This window comes from Lupinus angustifolius, chromosome LG01 (assembly GCF_001865875.1).
Source record: "Lupinus angustifolius cultivar Tanjil chromosome LG01, LupAngTanjil_v1.0, whole genome shotgun sequence".
Classification (NCBI taxonomy): Eukaryota; Viridiplantae; Streptophyta; class Magnoliopsida; order Fabales; family Fabaceae; genus Lupinus; species Lupinus angustifolius.
Window position 1 is genome coordinate 7,817,385 of NC_032009.1, and position 19,691 is coordinate 7,837,075.

Genomic DNA, 19,691 nt, shown 5'->3' on the forward strand with positions numbered 1-19,691 from the left:
AGCTTGGAAAAGCAATTCATCTGTATTCTATAAAGGGTGTAATATTGAATGGAAATTAATGAATTTTGGGACAACAAACCCATGTGGTATAAATTTATAGGTTCTTTAGGTAATAGCATTTGTGCCTCTAACAAGAAAATGTAAGATTAAATTGACTTCAAGTGGGGACTGAAGAAAGATGATGGGAGTTCAATTTGGTTTGTGTCATTGTATGTTGAAGGGATAGTAATTATCAACTTATTTGAAGATGTGAAGTGAGCTCATCTTGATCTTTCATAAATACAGCTTCAATGTGGTAGCTATGTGTGCATGTTTTTTATGGATATATAAAAAGTTAGAATCAAAAGTGATGGTTGTCTTAAGATTAAATTAATCTTCCTTGTTTAGTTAGTGCTTACAAAGACTCAATAAGCCAATGTGACTTATGTTGAGGATATACAAAGAGAAGGGAAAGGGAGGAATGAATGTTAGAGACCCATATTGCATTTGGAAGGATTTGATGATATAATTATACGAGAGATTAAGTACAATTGAATTCGGCTCAGTTCATTTGAGTTGATAAAGATTACCTCGAGTCGAATTTCTATTCAAATTTAATATAATTTATTTATTTTTAGCTTAATTAAAATTCTAGAACTTTCAAATGAATTAATGAGAATTTAAATTTGTGAAATTTGTTAACTGAAATGAAAAGAGGACTTTCAAATCAATTTTTATAAAATATTATTTTTAGTATATAATATGCATTTCATTCATATATTGATATATAAAGTATATACTTATAATGATTATAAAACATTATTCACACATATATACATATAATCAAATTAATTCATTAATCTAACTAAATAACTTGATTCGAGTTTAGTTTACTTATTTAATGAGATTAATTTTAGTTCAAATTTATTTCATTTGATTCATAAACTTAATTTATCAACTATGATAAGAAGTCAAGTTATGAACAAATTTCAAGGTATTCATCTCATTTCCGGCCCAAAGCATAATTCATATCTCATAGTTATTAAATGATACATATTTATGCCATGTAAAATTTTCTATTGCTTGCCCTTGCTTGGATATATTACCATTGTACAATGAAATTCCAGATACTACGGGAAGTGATAAGGTTATACATATTCGTTGCATCTAGAATGTGCACTTGAACAATGCTTGCAATTGATGTGTTAGTTTCGCAGGCTTCATGTGGAGTATAAAGACATTGATATTGATGTTTTTACTACAAGGCTCTCGATATGTTTTCTCTTAGTTTGAGATATATTAGTTGCAAGGGTAATTTTTTTTGTTTAAGAGCTCTTTGAAGACTAAATAACAATCATCCACACCATCAAATTAATATTAGTAATGTGGAGAAGCTTTGTGAAAGACAAAGAATAAATCATATTAAAATGATATTTTTATTCTTGAATGTTTAAAATGTATATCAAATTAATTGTTTTTGTACTAACAACGATATCTCCTCACTCTATAAGTAATAAATTTATTCACTTGTGTGACTATTATTCTCAATAAATAAATAAATGTTACTTCTATTTTACCTTGACAACAAATAGTTTTAATATAGTACAAAGTTGACCATCATTTTACCATTTAGGAATCAACTTCCGTTTTGAATTAGGAAAGAAAGATAAAGGAATGAGAGAGTTGAAGAGGAAAGAGAATCTTTCTCTCTTTTGGTAGGAGAGAACATGGAGAGAAAGAAAATAAAAGTAGTGGGACCAATCCTCATTATTTTTTAAATAGTTAATTATACTGGTATCCCCTAAGTTTTAGTGAAATTATACAAACCACTCATCACCTTTTTACACCTACACAAACCTCACTTAGTTTTTATACTTTTATTACACTGATTGCATGAGAAATAAGTGTCATCTTTTAAACAGAAAATGTGTGATAAATGCAATTAAGTTAAACAAAACATAATATACTGTGAGGAAACATCCAAATAATATACAAATCAATGTATCTTTATTATTTTTTGTTATAAAATGCATCAACAATTCTAAAGAGATATTGTTTAAATCGCTCTTATACTATATCGTAACGAACCAAAAATAATAAAGAGGTATCGACTCATATATTATTTGGACTTGTCTCCATAGTATACCATGTTTTGTTTAACTTAATTGCATTTATAACATTTTTTGTTCAAAAAATCACACTTATTTCTCATGCAAAGGTGGTTAGTGTAATGAAAGTATAAAAAATTATGGGGTTTGTGTAGGTGTAAAAAAATGAGAAGTGGTTTGTGTAATTTCGTTAAAATTCAGGGGGTGTCAGTATAATTTACTTTTTTTAATGATAAAATTATCAACTATGTTAAGGGGAGAGTATTTTTTCCTTTTACAATAGCACCCTTAGCTTTATCAAATCATTATTTTTTAAAGGGTAAGATTGTCCCTTTCATAAAACACCTTTTCTTCCCTTATGATTCTTTCATAGTTCTTTTATACCAAACAATTCTTACAATCAATTCATTTTCTCATTTCTTTTTTTCTACTCATACCTTTTCTTTTTATCTTTTCTCATCCTATTTTCTTTTCTAAACCAAACAAATCATTTACTAATTAACTTATTGACGTTTTGAACATTTAAGACAAAAAAAAATAATCATTTACAAATTTAATATACTAAATTCTTTGACATCCTATCTTTGAAGGAGCAAAAAAGTAATTGACTCAAAAAATATGTACCGCCTATGTTTCTTTTTGATTGACTTTTTAGTAAAATAAATTTATTCTTATTTAAGTGCTTCAATATAAAATAAATATAACATTTATGATTACTGTCACTACTTCACTCTTATGTTATTAATTTTTGTAGTTAAGAGAGATAGTGAATATAGTAAAAGACAATTGGATAAAGAAAATCAATAAACACAAACTAGATAAACGATACATTTCTTTTGTTAGATACAAGAAAATCAAGGTGAAAGTGCATACAACATTTATAAATTTTACCACTTAAACTATTTTTTCATACTAATTACCTTTTAATTTTTTCTCTTAGATTGAAATTTTCTAACAATACAATTTTAAAAGTATAAAGGCCAATTAATAATTGAATTTAAAGTAAGGTAGCATAACATATCGGGGTATTTTAGTAATTAAGCAGCATTGCCATTGAAAATTGAAACAGAGAATTGAGAAATCGAGAGAGAGTCAAACGCAAAGGGAAAGGAAGATGATACTCGCAGTGCTGTTTGCCAACGCTGAGGGCAATATCCTAATCGAACGGTGCGTTTTGATCGCTATATATCAATTCCCTCTTACCCAATTTTTCTTTGGCACTTCTCAGTTATAGATAGTTATATATATTATTGTGCCTAATTTACTCTCATGCTGCGATCTAAAAATTTGATTTTTTGGATCCAATTATGATAATTTTCGTTGGGTTAGAATTGGGTTCGGATTTGTTTTTTATGGGTAGCATTTTTTAGCAGTTACTGCTGGAGATGATATTCCCCTGAACAAAAGAAGGAACTTTCGTAAGTACAACATTTGGTTATTTAATTTATTTGGCAAATGAAGCTTAGTTTTTATTTTTATTGTTTATTTGGGTAGAATACTAAACTTATCCTTTTAGTTACGTTATCCACTCGGCTGATAGGTAAGGAACTAATCCCTTTTGGGTACGTGGATGTCCCTCCCAACCAGTGCCGTCCCAGAAATGAACCCCTGACCTCTTGATCTTTCGAGGGATCTAGAGGGACCTTACACTAGTAGTTCAACACCTTGTTGGTAGAATACTAAACTTATCTATTTATTATGGGGGATTAACCACTTTAATTGGTGTTGTGTAAATGAGTTTTGTCGATGAAGAATGTCAGCAAAAGGTGGGATATTTTCTATAGAAGCATATTAATTTAATATTAACAAGCTTCTATATAGTAGAAGATGAAATAAAAATGTAAAAGAAATCAAATATAGTTTTGTATTCATAATCCATTATATAAATACATCATAACTTTTGATAAGTACTCTCAAGGTAATACATATACACATGAGCTATTTGTGACTTATTAGTGTCAACTATGAGCATGTATGTGTAGCTACACAATCGAGAGCTTGATTGAGTATTTAATGAGCCAGTCTTGAGTAATTCACAAATGCCTCATATATTTTATGATTACAGCAACATGCTTACATCATGACTTATTTATTACAGTTTTCATGGAGTTCCTGCAGAGGAGCGGTTACATTGGCGTTCTTTCTTGGTTAAACTAGGAGCCGATAATCTTAAGGGTACCAAAAATGAAGAGCTCTTAGTTGCTTGCCACAAGTCAGTATACTCTTCGATTATAGCCACACCGTGAAAATGTCTGTTTCAGCATATCATTGATGTATATATGTTTTTTATAAGCAAAGAATTGTATTAATAGAGCACTTGGGGTGCTCACCCAAATACAAATAATGAACTTAAAACTAAAGCCTATTGGGTAGGGTCATAGCTCTAGTAATATAAGATCACGAGTTATTACACCACCTAGAAAAATCATACGTGGGATGTTCTTTCTTAGCACTAAACCACGTCGAAGGTCTTACCTTTATTAAGTCCATAACCTGTATGTAGCTGATCGGTGTCCCTTTCTTCATCTACACATGCCTGAATGTTGAAGGGAGTGGTCTATACATCTATTTGTTAGTATGATAAGGTCAAACCCAAGCCTGAGATTAAACATGTGTATAAAAGGGGAAGAAGGAAAGCTTGGTTGTTAAATAACAAACTTTCCTTCCTCACTCTTGGTAGTTAAGTTGGTTATCAGCCTTTAAATAGAAAGATAGGCTTAGGAGGGTAGTTAGTTGGTTAGAAACTATTTACTGATTGTGGAATCAGTGGGGGAAAGGGTCGTGGGATCCTCTTGTAACATTCTTACTTGTAATTCACTCTTCTACTTCAATAATACACAATTCTATAGAGCCCTACCAAGAATCAAGTTGATTCTGGTTCTGGGACTTTTCCTTTCATTCTATTATTCTATCTTAGAGGATACCTGATAGAAACCTGAACCTGACTAAGGGACCTATTAGTAATATTGAAGTTGGCATTAGTAAGGAAAAGCCTATTGTATGGAAGGTTTATTCTAGAAGAAACAAAATGGGGCCAGGGGGAGAGAGAGAGAAAGAAGTTAGTTAGTGACGTGGCAAATGTACCCATGTGATTCTGTTAGAGGAGTATTTGAGTAGTGAGGCAAGTAATAGGGGGTATCAAAGAATGAACATTGTAAAGAGAAATAGGAGGAAATATCCTCTGGTGTAGGAGCCTAGACTCTGGAGTTTTCTTACTGCATTGTGCTAATCTTTCATTCAATAATATACACTTCATCACACCTTACTCTGATTTACTGCATATATACAATATTTTCTGTTGCTGTACTGCTGTAATTTTTCTGTTTCTATCAATACCAGTGGTTATCGTAGTACAATCTGGACATCTAACCATCTATAGCACCCTGTCTCATGGATGTATATATCTATGTATCTATCATAGTCATGCATTCAAAATGTCGTGTATCAATGTATCTTGGATGTATATATGTATGTGTGTGTGGACTGTGCTCAGTTTAGAGAAAGAAAGACTAACAAGCTGAGTTATATTGGTTTCCATAATAGACCGAATATATAGCAAAACAGCGTTGTAGTTTAGCCAGAGGAAAAAGTTGGAAATGAATTGTAGAAGAGGAAGCTGAATCATAAGTGTGAACTTGTTTCATAATTCTGACCAGTTTTGCGTAACTAGAATCATCACAATCTGGCATTTTGGTTGAAATAGGTTTCTCTAAAAATTTATCGTTTGCTTCACTGCGAGTGCGAACTAATATTCATTGTTTTTTAGAATTTTATTGTCCCATTTTTATATATTTTATTCTTACATTTTTTCTGTCAGGTCAGTTTATATTGTATACACAGTGCTTGGGGATGTCAGCATATATGTTGTGGGCAAGGACGAGTATGATGAACTCGCCTGTACGTATTTTTGGATTCAATATTTTATATTCGCTGATAGTAAAACCAAAGTACGGAAATATGTCATCTCAGCTGTTGAAGCCTAATAGGGGATAAGCTCATCTGTATTGGGATTAAAGTAGTGGCTAAGGGAAAAGAGATAACTAGCTCTTTTTATCTTAACATGAACATGCTTAACTGGGCTTCTTCATCTCGGTTGCAATAAGTGAGTTGCATATAGATGTATGTGCATAAGGTATAAAAGATGATTTCTGATGAAAAGGAAACATGAAATTAGAGACCATAGTGAGAGTTAAGAGGAAAAGTATTGGAGATAATGGTGTAGTAAAATAAGGGATGTGGAGAGCAAAAATAGAAAGTTATTATTGGAAAACTGAATTTTTATTTTTATGTTTTTAATATAACCCTGTAATCTTTATTAGTCTGTCTAATAATATTACAATGAGATCAGATTTATTGAACTGAAGTAAAGGTGGAAAACTTTCTCCCTGTTCTCTCAATTACACTAGAGGTATTCGCTATTTCTGGGAATTATGACACTACTTGTCGAAGAATGTAGTAAGAAAACCCTGTCTAGTTAACTGGGAAGTGTAGATCTTGGATTATATAGTTATTGGATGCTTTTGCTGGCTTACCAAGAAAAAGAAGAATAGAATTATTAAAGGAAATGAGTTGTTTTTTAAACGGCTTGTGATGGTGTAAACGTTTTCAACAATGTTCAACATGCTTTATTTCACCAATGACTGGAAATTTTATGTGTATTCAAATTCAAGAGTTGTTGAGTTCTTTACATTTCTACTGATGTTTACTGATTTTTTCATTTTTGTCCAGTGTCAGAAGTGATCTTTGTGATAATCTCAGCCGTGAAGGACGTATGTGGGAAGCCCCCAACAGAGCGCGTTTTCCTCGATAAGTATGGAAGAATTTGCTTGTGTTTGGATGAAATTGTATGGAAGGTAAGAAGACATGCTGAACACTTTCAGCTATACTAAATAATGAGAACCAGAAGTTTTAAGTTTTTGTTAGTTTAGTTTACCCAATCTGCTTGCCACTGAACCTCATCAACTATTGACATTCATGTGATAAATGTCATCATTGGCATTTTCTGTGTGTGTATGGTTATTAAACAACTTAATTCGATAATTTTTCGAAGTTCAAATGAAGTTATAACAAGATCATAAAGTACAGAGGAACAGTGAGGGTGTACTTGCATGCCCTTATATGAACTTGATCAAAAAGGTGCTTACAACACCACTGACACATGAATCCTTATGTTATCTGTTTACTACACTCACCAAAAATCCAAACTCTATGAAACTTTTGCATTCTATTGTTACACTGAATAAGATCTTCTTCTTGATGCATTTCCTAACATTTTCCATTCGTATATTTTTGAAGGGGCATTTGGAGAATACAGAAAAAGATAGAATCAAAAGACTCATAAGGTTAAAACCTCCAACAGAGTTTTGAATGATATCTCCAGAGCCAGTCATTTTACATTGACTAATCTGAGGCCTGTGTTAAATGTGTGAAGGAACTGAATTGTGTGCATGATATCTGAACTTTGCAAAATCTGAATATAGATTTTTTTTTTCATTCCCCTATTATATATGTAATATATATAACATAGGGAAGGATATGCTATGCCATTATTTGTATATTTCAAACGGATGTTCTTGATTTCTGCCTTGTATAATGTGCTTATTATTATTTTACCTTTACTTTTTTTTCCACTTGAATATTGTTTGATTATGGAAACCATGTTTCCTTATGCTGATTGCTACATAAATGATTTCCTAAGATGAGTTTATGCTACTTGAGATATTTTTTAATGAACAACTGTAAAATAAATTTATGACTTTTCAGGTTTTCTTTCCAAGAAAAGTAAGCAAGCTGAACTAAATCATGTATGTTCGATATGGTTTTTATACCTATGCATAATATCAACCAATCAAACATACATGGTTTATTATATTGTAGAGTATATGATCTATACAGAATTTTTTTATAATTACAAAAAATAGTAAAAATAAATCATATGATGATTTATTATATTGTAGAGTATATTGTCTATTTAAATAGAAGAAATATAAAAAAAGTCAATAAAAAATTATAACCTAAAGTAAATCGGCAATTAATACTACAACATAATACGTATTATTATTCAATCTAGTTCGGCTTTATAACATGAATCTGAATCGGAAATTCAAATCAAGTCTATTAGTTTTTTTAACAAAAAAAAATCAAATAAAAGAATCAAATTTGATCGATTTCAGTTATGCCATCTACAAAAGACTTACTTTTAAAAGGAAACAAATATTTATGATATAAGATTTTTTATATTCTCATCCATATTTGAAGATAACTGATTCTTTTAAATATAAGTAATATAAATGGTGTTAGATAATGTGTTAATTATTTATAAAATCTTACACTAACTTTTCATAAATATTACATACTAATTTTAATTTAAAAAACTCAAAAAACAAAAGAGGTGCATAACAATAGACTCTAGAGATAGGCTATTTACTCAACACGACATAATTAAATATGAAAACATCTACTGCCATTGACTCATTAGACTTATTAGTATATAATCATTATTTTATTATTAAAATTCAAATTTAGATTCATCAAATCTTCTATCATTAAAATCATTAAATCTTGTGAGACTTATATAACTTTTTGATGTGAGTATGACATCATTATTTTTATTTTAAGATTCAACATTATTCCACTCTATCGTCCATAAAAGTAAGAGTTTTATATATTGTTTGTTTATCATTCATTGTTTATCATTTATTTTTTATTATTATTAATTCTTTATTTATATTATTGATATATTGATAAAATATAAATCTTTATACTATTCGTACATACATATTATAATATTTTTTAAATTATTTTAATTTTTTTATTAAATTAAAAGAAATAATAAACATATAACATTCAAAATTTCAAATAAACATTGAAAAACAAAACCCACAATAGGCGGTGAAAAAAAACCCAGGATATTTTCGTGAAAAGATATTTTCGTCCATTCAGTGGGTGCACATACACGCTATTGGGATATTTTTTCCTCTTATGTTGTCTCTATTTCACTGTTTTAGTCTTTCTCTTTCTCCCTCTAAAACACGCTCTCAGATCTAGGGTTAGGTTTTTTTTTTCAATTTTCGATTTTCACTTCAAGCTCCTAAATCTACTCATACTCTAAGGTCAGTTCTCTCTCTTAAATCCAATTCACTTCCCTGTTCATCTTCGATTCACCAAACTTAACTGCAAAGACCCTAAATCGTAAAACGACGCCGTTTTCATAGGATGGGTGAATTGAAGGACACAGAAGCTTACGAGGAAGAGCTCATCGATTACGAAGAGGAAGATGAAAAAGCCATTGATTCTTCTAAACCCGCTGCTGAATCTGGCAAAAAGTTAGTTCCTTTTTTCTTTTTCAGTCAAAATTTATTTTGCTTATATGAATTTTGGGCTCTTTTCTTTATATGCTAAACCCGCTTCTGAATCCAATTGACCGAATATTTTTGTTTAGCTATTTCAAAACAAATTATTTTTTTGGTATCGTTCATTTATTGGCATTTATTTTTGCTTAAAAAAATGATTCTGGCAAGATTCTTTAATGAGAAGCTGAAGATACAGCTTCTTGGAGAAGCTGAAGATACAGCTTCTTGGAGAAGCTGAAGATACAGCTTCTTGGAGAAGCTGAAGATACAGCTTCTTGGAGAAGCTGAAGATACAGCTTCTTGGAGAAGCTGAAGATACAGCTTCTTGGAGAAGCTGAAGATACAGCTTCTTGGAGAAGCTGAAGATACAGCTTCTTGGAGAAGCTGAAGATACAGCTTCTTGGAGAAGCTGGATTTCACCTCTTTTTTGCTTAGGTTACTTGTTTTGTAATAGCCCGAACAAACTTGCAAGTGTCAGACCTTGACTTTTTTAATCAAAATAATCACATTGGCGCTTAAGCTGCCAGTGAGAAAAGACATATTCATATCCTATAAAAGTAGCTGCGGTAGTTCTTATATGGTACAATACATGTTTGATTAATAAAAAGTATAATTTAATGTATGTACTGCGTGAGAAATTAAAACATGAATTCGTAACAATTATAATTCATGAAAAATGATATGATTTCACACACAACTACAAATATGAAAGTGAGTATGCTAGTATATCTGTATACTGATACAAGTAACATTGCTTCATAATCTTCCTAGTTCATTCTAAATTCTGTGAAAAAAAGTTTTATTTCTTGATTGTTGGAAAAGGGTCTTGCTTACTATATGTTTATTTTATGTTTATTAGTGTTTAGCTCTATGGTTCTTGTAATTTATCAACATAATATCTTACTAATTAAAAATTCTTTGATTTGGTTCTCAAGTCAAGCTTTGAGGTTACCAGCTCCTCATTTTGTGCATATACTGTCTTTTGTGATGCAGGGGTTATGTTGGGATCCATAGTTCGGGATTTAGAGACTTCCTGTTGAAACCTGAGCTCCTTCGAGCCATCGTGGATTCAGGATTCGAGCATCCTTCAGAAGGCAAGTTTTAGCTATGCTATCACAGTATGACTCAATATAGACATACCATCAAATCATATGTATTTTACCAACAAGACATTAGTTTAGTGGTGTAAGGCCTCACTAGATCCCCATGATGACCAAAAGGTCAAGGGTTCAATTCCTGGAAGCGACACTTGTTGGTAGGCAGACACACACCCCGAAAGGGATTAGTTCCTTACTCATAGGGTAAGGGGATACCCTTAGTAGTATCAAAAAAATCATATGTATTCTATAAATTTGGCATGTTTTAGGTTATGATTAATTGGTCTTCTCTTTTTAGCGTACTATGTTTCCTTTCTATTTGTGCTCTTGTCATGCCATGCTATGGCTCTAAATGTTTTGTACTTTTCAGCTCACATTCTCAACATATCTTACACCATGCTGAGTACAATACACTAATTTTTCACTGATTTCTTAAGATTATCTTCATTTGCTTTGTTCGGGGTGACATGTTTTTTGTCACCCTTCCTCCACTAAAGAATAACTGCGGATAATATAAACTTTGCCATTGAATATGCACACACGTTCTTGTTTGTTTATCTCCTTAGTCCTTGGTTCTCATGCATCTTAATTTCCATTTCATTATTAAGATTCATTTTTAATATTTATTTTTTCTGACTATCAGGTAATAACTACTACATATTATGAATACATCACGAAAATTGGTTGGTAAACCTTTCCATTAAAAGGATCTGGCTGATCATATATACTTACTGAGGATTTGTCCACTACAATTTTGTTTGATTCTTCAATAGTGCAACATGAATGCATCCCTCAAGCAATTCTTGGAATGGATGTCATTTGCCAAGCAAAATCTGGAATGGGGAAGACTGCAGTGTTTGTTCTTTCAACACTTCAGCAAATTGATCCTGTTGCTGGTCAAGTTGCGGCTCTTGTTCTTTGCCACACAAGAGAACTAGCTTATCAGGTATGTCTGCTTTAATTTAATGTAGTTTAGTGGGATGTAATACATCTGAAGTGTTTTGCTGGAGTATTTGTTAATATTTTGTCTCTATATATGTGAAGGAATTATGTGTCTTTCAAATGCACACTAACTCACAAGTATGCAAGTGTGAACTTAACAGAAGCTTCATTTGTTTTGTAAACTTGTCTAGATTTGCCACGAATTTGAGAGGTTCAGCACATATCTTTCGGATATAAAAGTTGCTGTTTTCTATGGTGGTGTTAACATCAAGGTTCACAAAGATTTGCTCAAGAATGAATGTCCTCATATTGTTGTTGGGACACCTGGGAGGATTCTTGCTTTGGCCAGAGATAAGGACCTTGGTTTGAAGAATGTGAGGCATTTTATACTTGATGAGTGTGACAAGATGCTCGAATCACTTGGTTTCTCTCTTCCCCCCTTTCTCTAATTTTTTCTGTGTATGGTGTTGAATTTACAAGAGCTGTGATATTCTGTTCTGCCTTTGTTTATTTCTTAACTTCTCTGCTGTTTGACTTTTGCAGACATGAGAAGAGATGTGCAACAGATTTTTAAATTAACTCCACATGATAAGCAAGTAATGATGTTTTCAGCTACACTCAGCAAAGAGATCCGACCTGTTTGCAAGAAATTTATGCAAGATGTAATATTCTACTTATGTGGTATCTTTGGGCCGGATATTGGGAGGATGTTTTCATTGTTCCTCTTGCTCTTATTATACATGCATCACGTTGTTTCCCATTTTTGTTGAGTGCCATCACAAATCATTTCTTTGAGGGCTTTTGTTTGTTTTTGTGTGGTTGTATCTGTGATAAAATCATAATTAATATTCATTAAATACATGGGTGATTAATGTTATCTTGATTTAGATAACATTCATTATTAGATCTTAAATATAAGGCAAAATATTCTGTTCTATGATGATGCTATATTTGTCATCTTATTGATTATCTTTTTCTTTCAGCCCATGGAAATTTATGTAGACGATGAGGCAAAATTGACTCTTCATGGTCTCGTGCAGGTGTGCTGGCATTCTCTTTTTTCTTTAAATTCTTTAGTTTATAATTGATTTTTTTCTTTTACCCTGGCCTACTTGCTTATTTCTAGCCATTTGTTAACATTTTCAGCACTACATTAAATTGCAAGAGTCAGAGAAGAATCGTAAGTTGAATGATCTTCTTGATGCTCTGGACTTTAACCAAGTGGTTATCTTTGTCAAAAGTGTCAGCAGAGCAGCAGAGTTGAACAAGTTGCTTGTGGAGTGCAACTTCCCATCAATCTGCATACATTCTGGAATGTCACAGGAAGAAAGGTATTCATTAGTTCATTAGTTCATTAGTTCTTTTGAAAATAATAGTGCACCAGTTTTTTTTGTATTTTTATTTGGTGGGTGTCTCATTTCTAGAGGGGGTTTACTTATCTGGCCATTTCTTTTTAGTATGAGTAACAGTGTTACGACTTACAACCAAAATGTTCACAATCCTCTGATCCTGTTATAAACCCAAAAACTAGACTGACAAATTTTGAAAGAAAATAATGAATTTTATTGATGATCAGGAATTGGTGATTGAATTCTTCTACGAGGGTTTCCCCACCCGCTATAATGTTGTTTGGGTCTGCAATTGACTACCTTGTTCTGAATGATTTCTCTCTAAATATCTGTCACTATTTATAATTGACTCCTTCTAACTATACTAACTGCATTCTAGCAGCTCTGTCACTTTACCATTACAATTGTACCCTTTCCCTTCTATCCCAACAGATCCTATGATGTTAAGATCATTCACTGGCATTTAATATAAGGTAATGTTTGCCTTATGTGATTTCTGTCACGATCTGGCAAATTTTGCCACTGTAAAACTAGTTATCCTAACACTCTCGATGTTTGGAATTCAGATTCTGATCTTGCAAATTTTGCCACTACAAATCTAGTTATCCTAATAATGGTGTGATCATCAAAATAACATGATACAAGTAACATTCATCTCCTTTCTCTGGCCGAAATCAGGCCAGCCCAAATACTTTTGAGTTGAAATCAGATCAACCCAATTACTTTCGGGCTAGCCCAGTGCGATTTTTGTTTTCAGCCAGAGAAGGGACAGACTTGCATTGCATCTCATTCAGCCCATTGTATTCAAACACCATTTAATGATTTTTGAAGGGATGTGGACTTCTATCTGTCAATTGCAGAATCATAATTTTTTCCTTGACATTTGTCTCTTTCAGATTGAAACGGTACAAGGGCTTTAAAGAAGGGAAGCAGAGGATTCTTGTAGCAACTGATTTAGTAGGAAGGGGGATTGACATAGAACGTGTTAATATAGTCATCAACTATGACATGCCTGATTCTGCTGATACCTACCTGCATAGGGTAATTGCTCAATCTCTGTCATTATTTTATTATTATTATAATTATGATTTTAACCCCAGCCTTTTGTGTTAAGGATAAGCCATTAAGAAAGCTAACTTTGTAGTGGGAAATTGTGTAATTAATATATCAAAAGCAGTGTACTTGGTTTCCCAATACACACGTATCCTTTTTTAATTGCTTACTCTTAGCCCTTAGGACAAGGTTAACAAAACTTTTGTTATTATAGTCCTATTAATTTAAAATATGGGTACTGACATTTGGTATGCTTACATGCTTGCAACTGACCTAGGTTCCCCATCTTTAAATGCTTTATTTACATTTGATTCAACAGGTGGGAAGAGCTGGTAGATTCGGCACCAAGGGGCTTGCAATTACTTTTGTTTCATCTGCCTCTGACTCTGAAGTTCTCAATCAGGTTTGAACTTCAATGTTGATTTGGGAACTTTCCTGAAGTTCTAAATTGAGGGAAGATTGAGGAATAAAGGAAGTTTTTCTCTATACAGTGCTTTTACTAAAAAAAATGAACTCCGATTTCAGGTACAATCAAGGTTTGAGGTTGATATAAAGGAGCTTCCTGAGCAAATTGACACTTCCACATATAGTAAGATGGCCTTCCTCTTAGTTTTTTTTACTATCGTACGACTTGAATAGTTTGAAAAGATAAACAGTTTATCAGATCTGGAAGTTTGATGTCTGTGTTTAATATTTTGCAAATGCGATGTTTTCTTCTTCTTTCTTGTAACCTTATGTAGATCGTAAGTGTAACATCTATTTTGTTCTCTGCAGTGCCGAACTAATGGAGTTTTGGATGGCATCTGGATGGATTAGTTGATTAGGTTGCATTGCTGGATTGAGTGTTTAACAGAAGATGTTATATTCTTGAAGTTTTCCTTTTCTTTCTGCATCTATTTATTTAGATATAAAAATTCAAGAAAGTCAGCATAGATTATTAGTCATTAGCTTGTTCAACATTTTCATTTTACAGTGGTCTGGAAGTTGCTATAGTTCATGCTGTCTTAAATTTTGAATTTAATACAGTGATCAAGTGTGGTCCGATTTTATCATTTTAAGATTTAAACGCTGTAACCGCATGGGTCGCGTAAGATTATGATAAAGAGAGTATTGCTACCTCCTCAATCATGGATTCCAAATGATCTTTGCAAGTGATAAAAATGAATGAGTTTTATGACATGAAATTTGTTAGAAAGCTAAGAATTTCAAACTAAGAATTTTGTTTTGAAAGAGTTTAGTTAAAAAAAATTCTATTCGAACTAATATTTGTGAAGTTTTCTTTTGTTTCCCATTCTAAACTGAAATATTATATTTGAGAGAGACTTCAATCAAAATGTTGAATGAAACAATAATTGAAGCAACATAAGGAGATATTACTCAAAATGTTAAAGCAGTGAAACATTAATTGAAGCAGCATGACAAGGATGATAAAGAAGGAAGAATGGAACTACATATGAAGAAATGGTTCATTCAGGAGACAGGACCAATTTGATTGAAGAGATATAGAAGATGCTATTTTGGCTAGTTTGGGAACCCTTTTAACCAAATGGAAAAAAATTAAATATAAGAATAAAATATTTCATTATACTAATATCAAATATTTAAGTTTTATATATTTTATTTTGATAAATTAGAATATATTTTTAAATTGAATATAATTTATATTGGGCGCATTTTATATTATAATTTTTGTATTTATTTTAATGGTCAAATTAAGGTGAGAGGGTAATTAATATATTGGTAGTAGTTATGTATGATTATATGTTTTTTAGTAGAAAATAAAAATTGTTGAGGGCAAAATAGTAAAATTATATAGTGGTAGTTACACTATGTTTTCTCTTTATATATAGTATAGATATAGATAGAAGTACATATATAAATGACATTTAGTAGACATTAATATGACAAGATAAAATAAAGATTCTCTCCTGTACTATACATGAAAATTGTAAAAGTGTAATCTTATTATAAATAGAATGATAGAAGTGTAATATATAAATAAATATTATGAAAGTTGATTCAACATCAAACCGGTAGAGATAACATAATAGCTTTAAATGGTTAAACTACTCGGTTGACACATATGTAATTAATAATTATTTATAAATATGTAATTGATAATTATCTATAAATATATAATTATATAAAATTGTGAAACTTTGTATAATACTAATTACCTGTATAATTATGTTGATGTGACATTTTTCATCTTGTATCACAATAAAACAAAACATTAGAATAATTTTCCACTTTTTATTAAATTTTAGGTGAAATGATTGGTTCACTTCCAGAGTTATTCTGGTATAACCAGATTTCAACCCCTCGTATGATTAAGAATATAAACTGTAGTCATTTTCTAGTCTAGACAACGATCGCATTTGTCTGACCGTCGTTCCTATCCTCACAACATTGGTATAGATGTATTATTTGAATAATCAATTTGGCCAATAATTTTATAGATAATTTTACTTTATATTGTTGGAAAGTAAATTTTATATTATCACCTCATTATTTTGGGAATGATTTGAATATATATTGGGTTACTATTCTCAATACCAACTGTTTTTTAAATGAAACATGAGCTTGTTATCAGAGCTAAAACTTATATAGCTTATCTCCCATTCTCATAAATCAAAATATACTTTTTAGTCATGTGATAAAGGTAACTCTTCATTGAGTTAGACAGACTTCTGTGAATGAGGTATGTTGAGAAGTAAGTCTCACATTGTCTACATTATCATCTTGGGAATGATTTGTTGAATACTTGTTGTACTATTATTCTCACATTGTTAATGCATTTTGAGATAAAACCTTAACTTCCATAACTATAAATCTATTTTATTTATAAAAAAGTAGATGAATGTATGTGACTAAGATAAGAGACCTAATTACTCCTTCAAAACTATCTCATTTACTCCCTCCACTTGTGTTCTTCTAGTTTTCTTAGTTGGATTTTGGAGGGATGAAGGAAAAAATGAAGACTTAGAAGCTATGAAATACACCTGTAATGAGATTACTCGAAGGTTTTTCTTTTACTTTCATTCTCCTATAAAACTCAACTCGAATAACACATGTGATGATGTTGTTCATGTGTTTCTCTTTTCTATGAAATTGTTGTGAATGTGATCGATTATAAATCTATCATTCATCAACCAATGGCATTGTCATGTGCAAAACATTCCTTGCCAGAATTTAAACAATATGACAAAGATCTCTTATATTACAATCAATTTCATTATTAAGGCTATAGGCATACTTAACCACGAACCTTCCTGAGTGGACAAACATAAACTTTGCTCGAGTATTCTTATGTAAAAGATGAGATGATATACAAATTCAGTGATAAACAAATATCATTTATTAAAAGCATGAAAAAGTAAGCATAAACTTTCCTGTGGTGTATATATATATAGTAACAATGCTTTAGAAAAATCTATATAGTGCGAGAGAAATGATATAAACTTTGCCATATTCACGCCAAAAATAAAAAATAAATTCTCTTCTTAGTACAAAGATATTGCAGTCATGCAGAAAGTGTATACTTATTTTACATGAAACCAACTGAAATAATACATACAAGGATGATAAACACACATGACATACAACCTTATTAATATATGCATAGCCACAAGAACAAACTCAAGTATATAATAATAAATATATCATAAGGATATATTCCAATTGCTATTGTCCCCTTGCAAGCATTTGCTCATAATTCTCAATGGATTGGAGCCTCTGAATAAGAAGATGGTGCTTAAAGTTCTTGATGAATTCATCAGCCTTAGCATCAATATCTTCAGTAGGCATTCTTTCTAGCTTCTTAATCACTATGACCTCTCCTTCATTCTCTAACCCATGTGATGATGGTGATGTTGTTGTTGTTGCTGTTTTTCTGTTCTCTGTGAAATTGTTCATCTTTTCCTTTTCATGCTTTGCATGTAAAGCTTTGTGGTTGTGGTGTGAAGATAGGATATAGTTTCTTCTCATTGTTGCTTGAATATATGTCAAAGCCTGTGTCTATATGTTGTGTTTCAATGGAATGGATACTCCTGTTTTCTTAACTGTTATATATAGTGATAGAGTAGTGTTATATGTATATGGACTAGTAGGTACCAACCAAGTGTTGGTGCTGGTCCAGTGATGTAAGGTCCCACTAGATTCTTAAAATAACCAAAAGATTAAGGTATGATTTCCAGGAATGACACTTGTATGCACTCTGAAAGTAACTAATTCCTTATCCAAAAAGGATGAAAGGTACCATTGAAAATACTAAAAAAAGACTTGTTTTATATGTATATATTAAGCAAGCCAAAATCCTTTCTAGTATTGAAGATGGAAGTACAATAAAAAAAATACAATAACACTTATATCTTTTTATTTTGTAATAAGATAATATTTTTAGTCCTAAGACTATAATACTGGAAAAGATTCTAACTCATCTTACAAAAATAAACTTTTCTTATGTCAAATCAAATTATATTTATCTTTATCTTTAACTTAGTTTCTATTTTTTATTTATCATGCATATCTAGAATTCATTTAAATTTCAAAAGACAACTTAGAATTGTTGTATATAGGTCATAAAATAAGATTTTAAAATTACTAATTAAGGTTGATAACCTTACTAAGTGACTAAGTCTCGCATATTCATACTCAAATCAAAGTTGGCGACACGCGTAAAAGGTCGGCGGTCAACAGACTTATCATTCTGTAATTGTAGTGTTTTATTGTTGTTAAAGATGAGAGATTCGAATTTAATTAAGTTTCTTTTATTTTTCCCATATGTTAATTCTACCGTCTAAACAAACATCATATATGTGCACCAAAAAAACATGGTATAAACATAATTTCAATTTGTCAAAAAATAGCTAAAAAACTTAATATTTATCCTGTTGGGATTTAACTATAATATTATATACTATGAGTTTATTAGAAAATTATCTTGTGGATTAATGTTGTACTCTTAAATCATTAATTATTTACTATTTGACAAAATACAATATAACATATCACCATGTATTAATTTTCAATTTATCATTTTACCCATAACATTTTTTATTTCTACAAAAAAACAATATAATACTAGGTAACCACCAATAACACAATACCAACGTATCTCACCTTAAATTTGATATCTATACTATATATAAAGCCAAAACTTGAAATAACTATTATCATCAATCTATTTTTCTATTTTGCCCTTAATATTTTTTATTTATAAAGTAAACCATATAATCCTAAATAACTATAATTAATACATCTCATTTTAAGTTAGATATTATAATAAATACAAAAATTATAACATGAAGTAAATCCAATAAAAAACATTCTAATTCTCTAAAATAAAAAATAAAAAATTAATATTTAATATCATAAAATAAGATTGCGGGTCGGCAAACACGAAGTGTCTGTCAACACACTAGTTATAATAAATACAAAATATAACATAAAGTACCCTTAATATAAAAATTATATTCTAATTCTTTAAAATGAAATATTTATGAATTGAATATTTAATAGCATTCTAATTACATGAAAAGTCTGATATATGAATATTTGACTATGAACATATTTTACGTTTGAGAGACATGTAAAAGTGTAACTTCTTTTACCCACAAACCTATTAACTATTTATTAAGGTTGTAGTCCATAAATTAAGAAGTATAATTAAATACTTATTTATAATAAACTTATGGAATATTTTCCTAATCTGCTATTTATCTCTTTATTATAATTATAAATAATTTTCACTTATTATCTCTTATTAATTAGGTGAGAATAAAATTGTAAAAATATTAATTAAGTTACCTT

General features: G+C 30.7%; 2 protein-coding genes across 3 annotated transcripts; both read left to right on the plus strand.

Annotated features, from left to right (window-relative positions):
- Positions 3,121 to 7,799, plus strand: LOC109349036. 2 transcript variants are annotated; one of them, XM_019589682.1, is made up of 6 exons: positions 3,121 to 3,254; positions 4,186 to 4,299; positions 5,905 to 5,984; positions 6,816 to 6,940; positions 7,383 to 7,471; positions 7,512 to 7,799. In XM_019589682.1, exons 1-5 carry the CDS (start codon positions 3,202 to 3,204, stop codon positions 7,452 to 7,454), a joined length of 444 nt encoding a protein of 147 aa, XP_019445227.1. In that variant the 5' UTR covers positions 3,121 to 3,201; the 3' UTR covers positions 7,455 to 7,471; positions 7,512 to 7,799. The 2 variants fall into 2 exon arrangements, with proteins under 2 accessions (XP_019445227.1, XP_019445218.1); XM_019589673.1 differs by having other exon boundaries at positions 7,383 to 7,799.
- Positions 9,062 to 14,901, plus strand: LOC109349048 (DEAD-box ATP-dependent RNA helicase 56-like). The gene is made up of 12 exons (XM_019589695.1): positions 9,062 to 9,199; positions 9,302 to 9,412; positions 10,433 to 10,533; positions 11,310 to 11,482; positions 11,670 to 11,901; positions 12,022 to 12,140; positions 12,462 to 12,518; positions 12,625 to 12,809; positions 13,724 to 13,868; positions 14,200 to 14,283; positions 14,406 to 14,469; positions 14,655 to 14,901. The coding sequence occupies exons 2-12, from the start codon at positions 9,303 to 9,305 to the stop codon at positions 14,663 to 14,665; spliced, it is 1,281 nt and encodes a 426-aa protein (XP_019445240.1). The 5' UTR covers positions 9,062 to 9,199; position 9,302; the 3' UTR covers positions 14,666 to 14,901.